This window comes from Macaca nemestrina, chromosome 5 (genome assembly GCF_043159975.1).
Source record: "Macaca nemestrina isolate mMacNem1 chromosome 5, mMacNem.hap1, whole genome shotgun sequence".
NCBI classification, from domain to species: domain Eukaryota; kingdom Metazoa; phylum Chordata; class Mammalia; order Primates; family Cercopithecidae; genus Macaca; species Macaca nemestrina.
This window is the reverse complement of record NC_092129.1, coordinates 49391566-49406204: the sequence shown is the minus strand read 5'-3', so window position 1 is coordinate 49406204 and position 14639 is coordinate 49391566. Positions and strand designations below refer to the sequence as shown.

At 37.0% G+C, this 14639-nt stretch overlaps 1 protein-coding gene across 8 annotated transcripts in view; it reads right to left on the bottom strand.

Moving 5' to 3' along the window:
• Nucleotides 1-14639, bottom strand: part of LOC105465799 (utrophin) — a 579736-nt gene that overhangs the window by 398586 nt on the left and 166511 nt on the right. For 7 of the 8 annotated variants that reach the window (XM_071096556.1, XM_071096557.1, XM_071096560.1 and 4 more), the window contains 5 exons: nt 13670-13757; nt 8479-8720; nt 8136-8316; nt 6185-6330; nt 4649-4861 (listed from right to left, as the gene is read on the bottom strand). In XM_071096556.1, coding sequence (XP_070952657.1) covers nt 4649-4861; nt 6185-6330; nt 8136-8316; nt 8479-8720; nt 13670-13757 — 870 coding nt within the window. The remainder of the gene's footprint in view (nt 1-4648; nt 4862-6184; nt 6331-8135; nt 8317-8478; nt 8721-13669; nt 13758-14639) is intronic. The other variant, XM_071096555.1, reaches the window with a different exon arrangement.

Below are 14639 nucleotides of genomic sequence, written 5' to 3'. Positions count from 1 at the left end.
ACGGGGAGCCAACCCTCAAAGAGCTCATGCCTAGTGGGAGGAGAGACACACACTTCTCACCATAATAAAAGACGGCCTGAGATGGGTCGTGAAGGTGTAAATGACACGCAGTTGAATCACAGAGGAGGGAATGATTATCTAGCTGTGGGTGTAGTGATGAGCTGGGCTGAAGACAGATGAGCAGAGAGGAGGAGGAGGATGTGAATTCCTAGCAAGTATGTGACATTTCCAGAGAAAGGCTATAGTCTAGGGTGGTCTTTGGTGACCCACTGTATTCTCCCCACCTGATTCAGCTCACAGTGGAGATGCAGGGAGGGCTTCAGGGCAAGAAAGGGACATTTTGTATTAATGGCACTTTGTATTAACTTGTATTAATAGTGAAGACAACCAGATCCTTTCAGAAGTACACCTCTTGTATCGGTGTGAAAGATGAATTCTAGAGAGAAGAGACAGGAAGTGGGGGTCAGATTTAAAGGGTAATGAAATTGTCAGGGCAAGAGATTGCAGGAGAGCCTGAACCCAGAAGGAAGGGGTTGGAGGAGGAGCCTGAAAAGACAGGAGCGCTGGAAAAGAGAAGACAGTTTGGTGTGTGCCTTGGGGGCATCTTTCATGATTTCCCAGTTATACACACGGCAGAAGCTCTTGAATAAGGAAAAGGAAATACGTAATATGAAATACCTTGCAGCCCCTAATTCCAAAGATATTACTGCTGGTGAGGAGGGATCTATAAGCAGCCTCTTAGGATTTTATAATATTTTATCCCTATGATTCACAGGAAAATCCAGTCAGTAAAATCAATAATGGAAAAAAGAAATACCCATTTCATGTATTTTCAAATGTTTTGTCACCTGGAAGGGGTACAGTAGTTTATAAAAGTAACAATGAATATTTTACCTCGTAAGTACCAGAATGGAGGTTATTGCTTTGGCGTGGCACAAATAAAAATAATTTAAGAATGTATTTGGGCATGACACAATGAGTAAGAATATGTAGGTCCAATCGCTACATGCACAAAAGGAACCAGCCATGGAGACAAAGGAAATGCAGGCAAAAGAGGAAAAACACTATGATGCCAACAAATAACAGAAAACTAAAATTTGCACACAACTAACAGCCACTTACAAACATTGAAGGATAGCAGAAAAAAGCAAGCACATAGCCACGAAAACACCTTCAAAGTTTAAATGTGCTGTATCAATGAAAGATGTTATTAAGTAGTGGGATTCACTTCCGAACTCTATCTGGACTATAGATTTAAATGTACCTCACAGAGTTCCAATATCATTTGTTTCCATAGTGTGGGGAAAAATTATAAGAATTAGCAATATTTGTCCATTTTTCTTGTCCAATTTCAATGTACAAGGATCCACTGTTAATATTAGCTGCCCCCAGGAAAGAAAATGGTATTGGGGAAGAATAGGAACTCTAAATGTTCGCTGTAAGTATTTCTGTGTTATTCAATTTCTTCCCAATGTGTAGGCTTCAAATGCTACTCATATATGAAAAATGCATTTTAAAAATAAACAAGTCAACTATTTTATTCCTATGAAACATTATTATGAATTGGCATTGAATCTAAAACCTACTGTGCTTCATGCCTTAAAGACAAAAATAATTAAATGCCTAAAAAATTATCTATCAGGTCATTGAAAAAGGGAAAACAATGATAATCAGCAAGTAAATATTTATTATAATTATCTAATAATTTGAGGGCTGGAGCTTAAAGTTTTCCCAAGTAAATCATGAGTAGTTAAGTAACCAGCAATTCCTGTAAAGCAAAAAAAAGGAGTTTTCTTATGAATTTAAAATAAAACATGTATTTCAATGAAAGAGTTGTACAATTAAGAAATACAGACACTGTATTCCTTAACTATAATCTTGCAGTTAGTACACAAGAAGCAAATAAAAAAATAACTGGACATTACAAATCTGCTACTGTAACAACAAACACTTAAATATCCAGACGCATATAGTTTATGTTGGATATTTTTAATGGAAATAAATATTTAGCACACACTCCAAGTGACCACTTTTCATGCCTGGATTTGCTACATTAATAGCAACAACCCACCAAAGCCTAAAGCTGGATTACTATAACCACAGGACTCTTTTGTGTTTTGGGAGAATATTTATTCTCATTAAGCTCCATATTGAAATATTAGCATACATTTAGCTAACCCTAAGATACACTTTTAAGAGGCAGAAGAAGACTAACCCTGAGGTTAATCTCCGTTTACACTTGGGACTTAAATCTGAAAACAAAGGGATGATCTTTTGAAAAGATGGGAAATGTTTAAGCGGCATTGCTAAACGTTGGCACTACTGACATTTGGGACCAGATGATTATTTTGGTGGGAGGCTGTCCTGTGCATGGTGGGATGTTTAGCTGCATCCCTGGCCTCTACCCACTGGAAGCCTTTTCCCAGAGTTCCGACAGCAGAAATGTCTCCAGAAATTTACAAGTATCCTCTGGAGGGTAAAATCACCCCAGCTGAGAATCACTGATAATCCAATGCTGGGACCATAACCAAAAATTTTAGAATTATAGAAAAGGTCAATGCTCATTTTGAAAGCTGGAAACAATTACAACTGATAATACACGATGAGAAGTGAGACCATCACAAAGCATAATGGGCCAGGCGCGGTGGCTCATGTCTGTAATCCCAGCATTTTGAGAGGCTGAGGAGGGCAGATCACCTGAGGTCAGGAGTTTGAGACCAGCCTGGCCAACATGGTGAAACCCCGTCTCTACTAAAAATAAAACTTTAGCCAGGTGTAGTGGCATGTGCCTGTAGTCCCAGTTACTCGGGAGGCTGAGGCAGGAGAATTGCTTGAACCCGGGAGGCAGAGGTTGTAGTGAGCCAAGATCGCACCATGGCACTCCAGCGTGGGGCAACAGAGTAAAATTCCATCTTAAAAAAATAAATAAGTAAATGAGTCAAAAATACTAAGCCACACAAAACACATTTCTCTCCCTAATTACTGGTTTATTTGAATGAGATCTCCATCAAGAACTGCAGGTTACACCTAGAGAAAAACTACCTCCTGTCACTACAATCACACACAGCTACCCACACATACACACAACCCCTCCATCTGTGTCTTCTGCTGATCATTCATTGGAACTACCCATTAGTTCCTAAGTCAAAGAACGCTCCTCCAAATTCAGTGGTGACCACTCAGGGAATCTAGCTGGATCCCTTCCACACTAATCTGTGAGGTCTTCCAGCTCCTCTTCTACCATGTATTCTCTGACTTTGATTTTCAAAACATACATTTTCATTAATTTTGTCTTCACTTTCAATCTTTGCACTTTTTTGGGGGCAACATTCCTTCTGCAAATTTGCTTAGCATCTAAATCCAAATCTATATATATTTACATGTAGATCCAAATATATGTAGATATAATATTTAGATGTAGATCCAAATATATGTAGATATATATGTTGTATCTACATATATTTGGATCTACATCTAAATATATATAGATTTGGATTTAGATTCTATATATAGACGTATATACATATATACACACATACATATACGTCTATATATAGACATATACATACATACATATACATATACATACATACATATACGTCTATATACAGAGAGAGAGATATAGCCCTATATTTGGATCTATATAGAGAGAGATATAGCTACACATATTTGGATTTAGCTTCCAAGGGAATCTCTCTCTCTCAGTATATAGATATATAGAGATATAACTAAATCTAAATCTCCTATTGCTAATTTCATTTCATTCATTGAAAAATATCGATTGGATGCCTTCTCTGTGCCAGGCATTGCTCTCATTAAGAGTACATCTTGGTATACATCAGTGAATAAGAAATTTCAAAAAGACAAAGATCCCTGACTGATGGGGAAAAAAAAGAAAAAAAGACCAAGGTAAGGAGTCACTGGGAGGATAGGAAGCCTTGCAGGGAGAGAGTGTGATTGGTTCATTCTCCACCCAGAACTTTCCTATTAAAATACCAGGTGACCTGGAAACTCTGCTTCTCCATTTTTCTTATGGGCAGAATGTTAAAATCCAACCTGTCCTATCTGACACTGACTTCTATTGACATTGACTCTCTCCTTATATGTCCTCACATTTATCCCTTCCTCTTAAACTTTATCACTGCTGCATCTGTCGACATTTTCAGGTGTAGTGAAGGATCCTGCTTCTGCATTTTCATGTCCCTGGAACTATTTGCCTTCCCACTCTCTCTGACTTTTGACTTCAAATGTCAAAAACCTGCAAAAAGTAGTTTCAAGTCCTCAGCAATTTACTACTACTTGGGCTATTACTACCACCCCAACCAAGTTACCACTATAATCTAATCAACAGTCTGTATTTCACACAGACCCTCCATGCCCGAAACATTATTCTGACCATTTTTAAGTTATTTTCTCTTATCTTCAAGGTCCAGTTTACTCTACTTTTGACTTTGCTTCCAGGCAAAAGGAAATAAATGTGCTCTCCAGCACATTAAAAGTACATCTTTGATAAGTCCCAACTTAAATACATAATAAATGTGGGTCTAGAAAGAATGTAAAATATTCAAATAATAAATATGTGAATCTTACAAGATAATTACTATTTACTCTGTAATAAACTTAAACTCCCAGTGGCCTCTGGATTTACCTCAAAAGCTCTGAGTTTGAGAGTAATTTCTTCAAGCAAATGCAGATCTTTGGAAACCAAGACCTTTAGCTTGTTCCACTTTCCTTGCACATCATCAAATTCTTGTTTATATAATTGTTCTACATCAGGATGAACATTTTTCTCCAGAGCCTTTGTTTCTTCTGCAAGTTTATGTAATGTAGGTTTCTGATTCTCAAGGATTTCATCAAGGGCCTAGAAAATGTTTTAAAATATTAAAAATATGCACAACAATGTGTCTGCACAGATAATAGTAAAATGGGCTATATAAAGTCAAAAGTCACTTTAAAATGCATTAGAAAGAATTTTTATCTAAAAAGAACAGTGGGTGGGAGTGTAAATTAGTTCAACCATTGTGGAAGACAGTGTGGTGGTTCCTCAAAGACCTAGAACCCAAACCAGAAATACCATATGACCCAGCAATCTTACTGGGTATATATCCAAAGGAATACCAATCATTCTCTTATAAAGATACATGCACACTATGTTCATTGCAGCACAATTCACAATAGCAAAGACAAGGAATCAACCCAAATGCCCATCAATGATAGACTAGTTAAAGAAAATATGGTACATATACACCATGGAATACTATGTAGCCATAAAAAGGAACAAGATCATGTCTTTTGCAGGGATATGGAAGAGCTGGAAGCCATTATCCTCAGCAAACTAATGCAGAAACAAGCAAACAAAAAAAAACAAATACTGCATATTCTCACTTATAAGTGGGAGCTGAATGATGAGTGCACATGGACACATGGTGGGGAACAATACACACTGGGGTCTGTTGGAGGGTGGGGTATGGTAGGAGGGAGAGCATCAGGAAGAAGAGCTAATAGATCCTGGGCTTGATACGGAGTGCAGCAAACTACCGTGACAACACGTTTACCCATGTAACAAACCTGCACATCCTGCATGAGTACCCCTGAACTTAAAATAAAAGTTGGAAATCAAAAAACAAAACAAAACATGAACAACTCACAAAAAAATAGGCATAATCATAAAAATTAAAGCTTTTTCTTCATGAGTTGTGTGTGAGCAATACAATGTATTCTCAACACTAAACACCGAGGGAATGGCACAGCAAGTGTGGGCCAAGTGTGCAGTGCTCAATGGCTGCTCTCCTTTTCATCTGATAAAATAGTGCAGAGCCATAAAGCTGCTCAACTAAATGACCAGGGCAATACTCCTATTCGATGCAGAAAAAAGTATACATCAACACATTGACTGATAGTCCTCATTTCATTAAAGATAGTTTAGCAGATTATGAACAGGTTGAGAACTTTAAGCTAATCACAGCAGAAGGAGAAAATATGCTTTTCTTCTATGAAAAAATATTTAACAACTGTATTTTCTTTTATGTGAGGTCAAACTAACCCTCAAATCATACATAAATTTTTGGATCAGTGATGAACAAAACTGACCAATTGTTTTTAATCTCTGATAAAACTTTTCAAAATATGTAAGAGGAGATATTAGAAGAAGCACTAGAGTTCTAACACGGAAAATATATGTTACCTTTTTTTCTTGCAGGGCCTTCTCCACCTTGGCAGGATCATTAAGGACACTCAGAGATGCCTGGGCCTTATTTTCTGAATCATTTAGCACAAATTTCAGTGTTTTCAATGTTTCCAGATATGCATGTCCAGGTTGGCCCTTCAGTTCTGTTGATTTAAAAATATTTAATTTGAGAAAATCATGTTAGGAACCCAATATGATTACATAGACCATTATCCTAAATGAATTCCAATACATGGCAAAGGAGACCCCATGATTAAAATGTAAAAGGACCTCTGTTAATAACATAGATCATTCCATTGGCATTTCTGAGAGTCAGACAGTGACTTCATTCCTGCGGATGTTGACATTTGAAATATTAACTAACCCACTATAATTTTTCTTCATTTCTTTATGATGAAATGTCTCTCTGAAGATGGAACAACAATGTCCCTTTTGTCCCATATAATCTCCTCTTCCTTAGCAGCTACACAAAGAATAAAAGAAAGCAAAGATCCCGTCAACCAGTCTTGCTGTTAAGCTCCGCCATATAGACAAACCCATCTATGGAGTGGAGGAGATTATATGGAAATACTGCCACCATGCTGCCCAGGTACCCTGAGAAATAATGACTGAACAGCCAGCTGGAACAGTGCCTACCTGAGTCAGTAACGTAAAAATCTCGTAGAAGTAACACTTATGTGGAAAGAAAGTGAGTTTTCTTGAAGCACAAAGAGGTGAAATCAACTAGCAGCAAAAGTTAAACTGCCTACTGATCCTTGTCAAAAGTGAAAGCATAGTTTGTACCAATAAGTGGAGAAAGAGGTACCCTCAAAAGATTTACTTCACATAACTGAATTCAAGGAACAAAGACACACTGTCCTGATGCACTTTCGGAAGAAAGGCAGCACAACACATTTGCCTAGCATGTACACATACAGGTACTTCCAGTCATCACACAATCTACAATTGCTGAAGTTAGGCTGGGTTACATGTGGAGCTTTTCAGTGTGCACTACCCAAAATAATAATGCACAATGCAACACAGTTCCTAACTCAAATGGCAGCTAGGAAGTAAACAGTGTAACGTAAGAGGAAAGAGCTTTCAAAACCTTTAACAGTGAACCTTCCAAAACCAAGTGTATTCCAAAAGTAAGAACTCTAAAATTTTTCTGAATTTGATAGTGGAATACGATTTCTTTTAAAAGAGACTACGGGACTGCTAAAACTTTAACTATTTTGAGGAAACAGAAGTAAGGGATCATTCATTTTAATCCTGCTAGCAATGTTATTAAGTGGCCTCCTCAGCCAAAGGAAGAAATTGCACCTGTTTCTTTAAAAAAAAAAAAAAAAAAACTATTTACAAATCATTACATCCAGGTCAGGTACAATGGCTGACTGACACCTGTTATCCCTGTTATTTTGGGAGACTAACACCTGTTAATTTGGCTAATACCTGTTATTTTGGGAGGCTGTTATAACACCTGTTATAATGGCTAACACCTGTTATTTTGGGAGGCTGAGGTGGGAAGATCACTTGAGCCCAGGAGTTCTAGACTAGCATGAGCAACATGGCTAGACCCTGGCTCTACTAAAAATAAAAAACCAGCCAGGCATGGTGGTGCATGCCTGTAGTCCCAGCTACTCAGTAGGCTTAGGCGGAAGGACCACTGAAGCCCAGGAGGTCAAGACTGCAGCTATGATTGCACCACTGTACTCCAGCCTGGATGACGGAGTGTATCCTACTGACACAATTTTAGAGCACATGAAACTTATCTATATATTTACAAAAAGGTGTGAATCTGGAAAAGAATCTGAATACAGGAGACTTTAAGACTTTGAACAATACAGGCACAACGGAAAATGGAGAAGGTTGGTGCAAAGCAAGCAAGCGTACTCAAGTTCTAAATGTCGGGAGTCATGTTTAAATTAAGGCAAACTGAGAGAGGAGATATTAAAATTGTTGGGTTTACCATTCTCTAGCTGTTGTTGACGATCCTTTAAAGCCTGTTGTACAGCTTGGTAGCGGCCCAGAAAGCTATCGAAGCCCCGCTGGACAAAATCTGGGGCAGAAGGCTGAGACTTCAGGGCCGAGCAGCTTGCACGCGCCATTTCAATTTTGGGGTGGAGGCCAAGAAGATTTGTCAATTCCCGCTAAGGAAGAGAAAATATGGTCACATAACTCACTGAAGATGAACATCCTCACAGGGAGTTAATCAGGGTAGCATTAACTTGAAGTTCATGATACAAGAAGCCCTCCTTAACTCTGGGACTGCACACAGAATTCCTCCATGTTCCAGACAGTTGGCTCCTTACCTGACAGGAATCCTTCAAGCTTGGCAAGGACTGCCAGGAAGATTCAGAAACGGAAGTGTGTTTTACCCACTCCTCCTTTGTCTTGATGACCTTTTCAAGCTCATCGAGCTGCTTGAAATAAGCATTTATATCTTCCTGTAGCTGAATTTTTCTTTCCAGATCTTTCAAATGTTGAGATACATTCTTCCATTCTGATAAAACCTTCTCCAGAACATTTTTTATCTCTTCAGTAGGAAGGCCTTCTATGCAGTCATGAAAAACAAGCAAACAGTCTATATATTACAAAATGCGTCTTGAATTTATTCTAAACATTCTAACATTCAGAATAGTTAGGCAATGTCACACATAATGATCACTTTCTTAAGTCCCTTTTAATACAACAACAAAAATGTATAATGATGCACTTAAAAATAATTACGCTTATTTCAATTCCTTGACCAAAGAAGGAAGACATTTTAAAATAACGATTCAGGAGCAGTGCGGCTATTGCAAAGGGCACATCAGTAGAACTTCAGCCACTGCCCTTTCTAGGTAATATATGTTTCCATCCATACCAGGCTTCCACTCTGCTAGTTTATCACCTGAGCCACTGAAATAAGATCAACTACCTTGATCTGTCTAGGCCCCTGACTTCAGAAAGAAGACCCTTTGTCCTAAGAAAAAAAAACAGCTGGCTAGAAAAACTAGGAGGCAGTTCAAGTCTTGGTGACCAAAGCATAGTGTCGTATAAATTAAGAAATGAATGGCGAGAATGCCTTATGCTGGGAAGCAACCTGGTGAGTGCAGGAATATTAAGCCAGCAGCCAGGCTCTAGAAGCATCACAAGCCCATTGGAAACATTGCACATAAATAAGCAAATACCAAAAGACTGAGGCAGCAATAAGATGATCTACTTTAGAAACACATCAGGGAAAACAATGCCACCATTTTTATTACTGAAATCTTATTTTATTTGTCTGATATTTTTGAAAATTAGAGAATGTTCCTAAAAATAATAAAGTTATATATTATAATAGACTTTATCATAGTCCTTCCCTTAATCTAAAATACCTTCAAATCCTCTAAAATGACTATGAAAACGTCTGGGAAATCTTCAAAGGAATCTTTCTATTAAGAGGAGAACATGCGTACTGAAAGGATGGCTTCACATTTTTACTGAGTAGGAAGGCAATAAACAATCCTGCTTTATAAACATATATAATCAAAACCCAGGATAATGAGAGCTTGAACTAAAAAAAAAAAAAAAAGGCATAAAAACAAAAAGTCATGTATGATCCACAGACAATGAAACTTTGAAAATTTAATAATACACTGTGTCCACTAAAAATTATAAATGAAGGCATATCATGCTGTAATTTGAATGTGTCACCAATGTCAATTGCAGAAGCTCACTGTTTACCACCATCTCTCAGGTAAGAGAATATGAGACATAAACAAAGCATTCACACCACAAGCCATGCTGCATTATCCCTGTTAATGGGGACAGTATACAAAATAAATCACCATTTTCCTAACAATCTGAACAATGGAGATATGGGCTGTGCCTTTACCCTGTCATTTCTATCCTAGTTAGGCAAAGGAATAGTAACACCAGCCACATCATCTTTAGGTTGGACAATTTATACTAATCCAGGAAGAAAATTCAGTAGGTAAATAAAATTTCTGAGATGGAAAATTATCACTACTCATCTAGAAAACTGGAAAGAGGTGCTCACTTCAAGAACAAGGGCAGTTAAAACAACTTCAGGTATTTTTTCACTGACAATGTCTTATAAGCCATTCATTTTGCCTCTTTAAACTGATTTTAAACATCTGAATCTCCCCTTCTCTAATCCTGAGATATTGCTGGTTACAGTGATGTCCAGTAATGATTCAAACACAATTTACATCTTATAAAAGGAAAACTGCCATTGTCTTTAAAAATAGTTGTTTTACTCCCAGAGATCCAGAGTTTAAAATTTTCTATTTCTATAAAACACAGAGTTCTTAGACAATGACTAGTCAAAAGGCAAAATCAACAGCATATCACTTTATTAATTATCTAAAAGAGAGAAAATAGAACACATTCCTGCCACTTAGTCTCACTTGACTTTACACTTCTCAGTCTATCACTATTGGAATCAAGGGAAATGTTTACAAAACATAGAACCTTCACCAAACTTCATGGGCTTATATGCTTAGGCAACCACAATGGGTATCAACTTATAAAGCCATGTTATCCAGATGTCCAACTACTGTATTTTATTAGATGAGGATCTCTAGGAACAAGGTAAGCTAAACAAAGAAAACCAAGTATATCAGCTGTGAAAGTCAAATGAAACACATTATTTTATTTTAATTATTTTTATTTATTTATTTATTGTTATTTATTGATTGATTGATTTATTTTTGAGACAGAGTCTTGCTCTGTCACCGGAATGGAGTGTAGTGGTGCGATCTCAGCTCACTGCAACCTCCAACTCCCTGGTTCAAGCGATTCTCCTGCCTCAGCCTCCTGAGTAGCTGAGATCACAGGCACGCACCACCATGCCCAGCTAATTTTTGTATTTTTAGTAGAGACGGGGTTTCACCATGTTGGCCAGGATGGTGTTGATCTCCTGACCACATGATCCACCCACCTCAGCCTCCCAAAGTGCTGGGATTACAGGCATGAGCCACTGCGCCCAGCCTCATGCTATTTTATTTTCTAAAAACATTTTTATGCTCGATGACATATCTCAAAACTTACCTAAAATGCATTAGGCAGGAAAGACCTATCAGAATTGGCTATGGTGGGCTGTTTGATGGAACTGGTTTCAGAAAAACAGTGACATGATTATTCAAACATGGGTTCTACTGAAGAATTTGACATGCCTCCCTAACTGAACTGGAACATACAGAGTTTATTCAGTTCAGCTCCCCCATTTCTCAGCTTCCTACTGTTGTCCTAAAAAAATTTTTTTAAACAGATGCATCTTTAAAACAAAAAAGAATTAGGGTCCTCTAAGGAATGTATTTCTAATTCCACCAATGCTTGAAAAACAATTGATAATACAAAATATAAAATGTTTCCTGTGAAATTGTACAAGTATATATTAGGTGACAAAAGCCCCATGTCATCTATTCTCCAGTGTTGCCTTTGGCCTTTTGCAAGTAGCACTTTCATGTGAATTCAATGTCCAGAATGTGTCTGTTTAGGACCCGTTTATGGTAAAATTTTATGGACCAAAGCCTATAGTCAGCTAATAAACTAATAGTCAGCGGATAAACTAATAGCTAAGAGTCAGCTAATAAACTCCCTCACTTTCCAGACACCAAGGCAAAGAAACGCAAGGGTTCCAAGACTTTCCCAAGGATAAGAAACTAGAAAAGGACAGGACAATCCAAGTTCGTCCGTTCCCCCAATCACTGTTATTCTCACTGTAACATCACCTTGCACCAACTTCTCATCTACATCAAGTCTCCCCCATCTTCATAATTCTGCCACACTGCTGAAAACCTGACAGAAATGGGAGTAAATTCAGTGCACAGATTCAAGAAGTTATCTCATATTCACATCAGATAAAGTCAGAGTCACTTGCTGAGGTAGAAGTAAAAACAATTTATGCTTGTAAAGGAAATAAATTCAACATCCAATGCATTAAAATTATTGAATGAACCAGCATCTCAAGGGAAGTTATCATCTGTTTGTGTCTCTGGATCTCTTTAAGTAAATACTGGAAAGAGAAACCTCCAAGTGGGATGCCCACAGGCAGGACAACTAAGACAGTTTGCTAGAATGGATTTTGAAAGAAAGTATTAAATACTATTCTATTTAATTTATTTAAGGAAGAAATTAACCTTTATTAATAATATATGGATTGACAATACATTTGCATAATTTCAAAATAAATGGACATACACTGTCCACATGGTTTACATTCCATATTTTATGTGTATGTGTATGTATCTATATATGTTTGTGTTTGTATATATGTTTGTGTGTGTGTGTGTATATATACACATCCAGTATACCTACTAAATAAATAAACATATTTGTTAAAGGCTGGAAGCAAAATAATCTAAGGTCAAAACAACATCAACAGTTGTTTTCTGGAGGGAGGAAGGTGACTAACCCGAAAGAGAACTTTCTGGAAAGGTGGACATTTTCTACACAGTGATGTGTGTGTGTAGGTTACACAGGTATATCTATTTATCAAAACAGCACAGCTAAGTCATGTATTTCAATGTAAGTAAATTTATTTCCAAGAAAACTGTAAAAACAGTAATACTTGAGAGGCTGAGGAACGAGTAAAGGTATAGATAATTCAAGAACGGCAGAATTGTCAATTATTGAACTAGGTAACTGATACAAGGAAGTTCATTATAGTATTCTATTTGCTTTTATGTAGTTATATTTTCCATAACAAAAAGTCAAACAATAAAAAATTAAATGCTACTGCTTTGAAGACTCTTGTCAAACTAATATTCCTAATTCTATACAGATATCTGTACGAGTGTCAAGGAGAGCTGCAGCAGCCTTCCAAAGTGCTAACTATTATTAGACCAAGGTACATGGAATGCAAGAAATGTCTTTCAACATTACTCTAGAACAAAGAGAGATTCACATGCAAAACTGCAGAGCAAGAATATTAATTTTTAGCTTATTCTAAGCCACTGGGAGCTACAGCCAAAAAAAAAAAAAAAAAGTCTTGGACACAGTTAAAAATTTCATATACAAGTAACACTTTATCAAACTTAACTATAAAAATACTGTAGTAAATAAATATAGTAAATATAATGCATTAAACATTACCAAAAATCAAAAACTCTTGATGAATTTAATATAACTTCATTTCCCAAATGTTGCCAAATAAAGTTTTCTTTTGCTACCCCCCTGCAAAACAAATTCCCAATATATAATCCCAAAGGATACAGTTTTAAAATCTACTATGCTAGTGGGTTTTAACTGTTCTGCTAAGGTATCAGGGTGTCCAGCCCCGACCCCATATAAAATCAGAAAATCTTTGCTTTTATCTGTTTTTTTACAATCAGCTTCAGAATAAAATTTCATTTTTTAAAAGATTCTGCTGCCTAAAAACATTTTTGGAAACATTTATCTAGCCAAAAGGGGATCAGAATGTTAAAGCAAAATATTTAATAGGGCAAACTGTAATATTATTCGATGCCACCATCTGAAAAATATGGGGAAAAAAAAAATCAAGGATTTTACCTTTTCCCATTTGCTCCACAAGGATTTGTCCCGTTTGATTTAATTCATCTGCTCTGGGGATTCTTTCTCTCTGTTCTTTTTCTAATGCCTGCAAATGAAGTCCCAACATAAGAATATTGAAAACTTTCTTCTCGATATAATATTGCTGTTTTAAATGTTTAGGTTTAATGTCCCTCCTACATTCTTTTTAAATCTGAAAAGGTAAATTCAAACAGTAATCATAGCAACTAAAAGACATTGGTTTCTTTTATGAGAAAAAAAATGTACATGATAATTATAAGCTCCTATCAGAAGGAAATAATTAAAATCATGTTTTAGATCCAGTATATCTATTTACATACATACATTGAGTTCGCCATGCCATAAAAATAATGATTTGAGTCAAAAGAATTGAATGTGTTATGACAGAGGTTGCTGAACAAAAATTAACTAATAAGCAAAAGAATAGGCGGGCATGGTGGCTCACACTTGTAATTCCACACTTTGGAAGGCTGAGCGGGGTGGATCACTGGAGGTCAGGAGTTTGAGACCAGCCTGGCCAACATGGTGAAACCCCATCTCTACTAAAAATACAAAAGTTAGCAAAGCATGGTGGTGCTTGCCTATAATCCCAGCTGCTTGGGAGGCTTAGGCATGAGAATTGCTTGAACCCGGGAGGCAGAGGTTGCAGTGAGCCAAGATCGCACCACTGCACTCCAGCCTGGGCAACAGAGAAAAACTCCCATCTCAAAAGAAAAAAAACAGGAAAAATGGAGAGAAATATTTTGAGGCTTAGCATTATTTGTTTGCATTATATTAAGTCTAGGGTTTAATGTAAACTTCAAACACAATCATATTTCATACATAATTTTTAAATAATGAAAATAGAAAATATGCTTTAGAACCCAAACCAAAGCATTTTTTTTTTCTTTTGAGGCAGTTTCTCACTCTGTCACCCAGGCTGGAGTGCAGTGGCACAATCATGGATCAC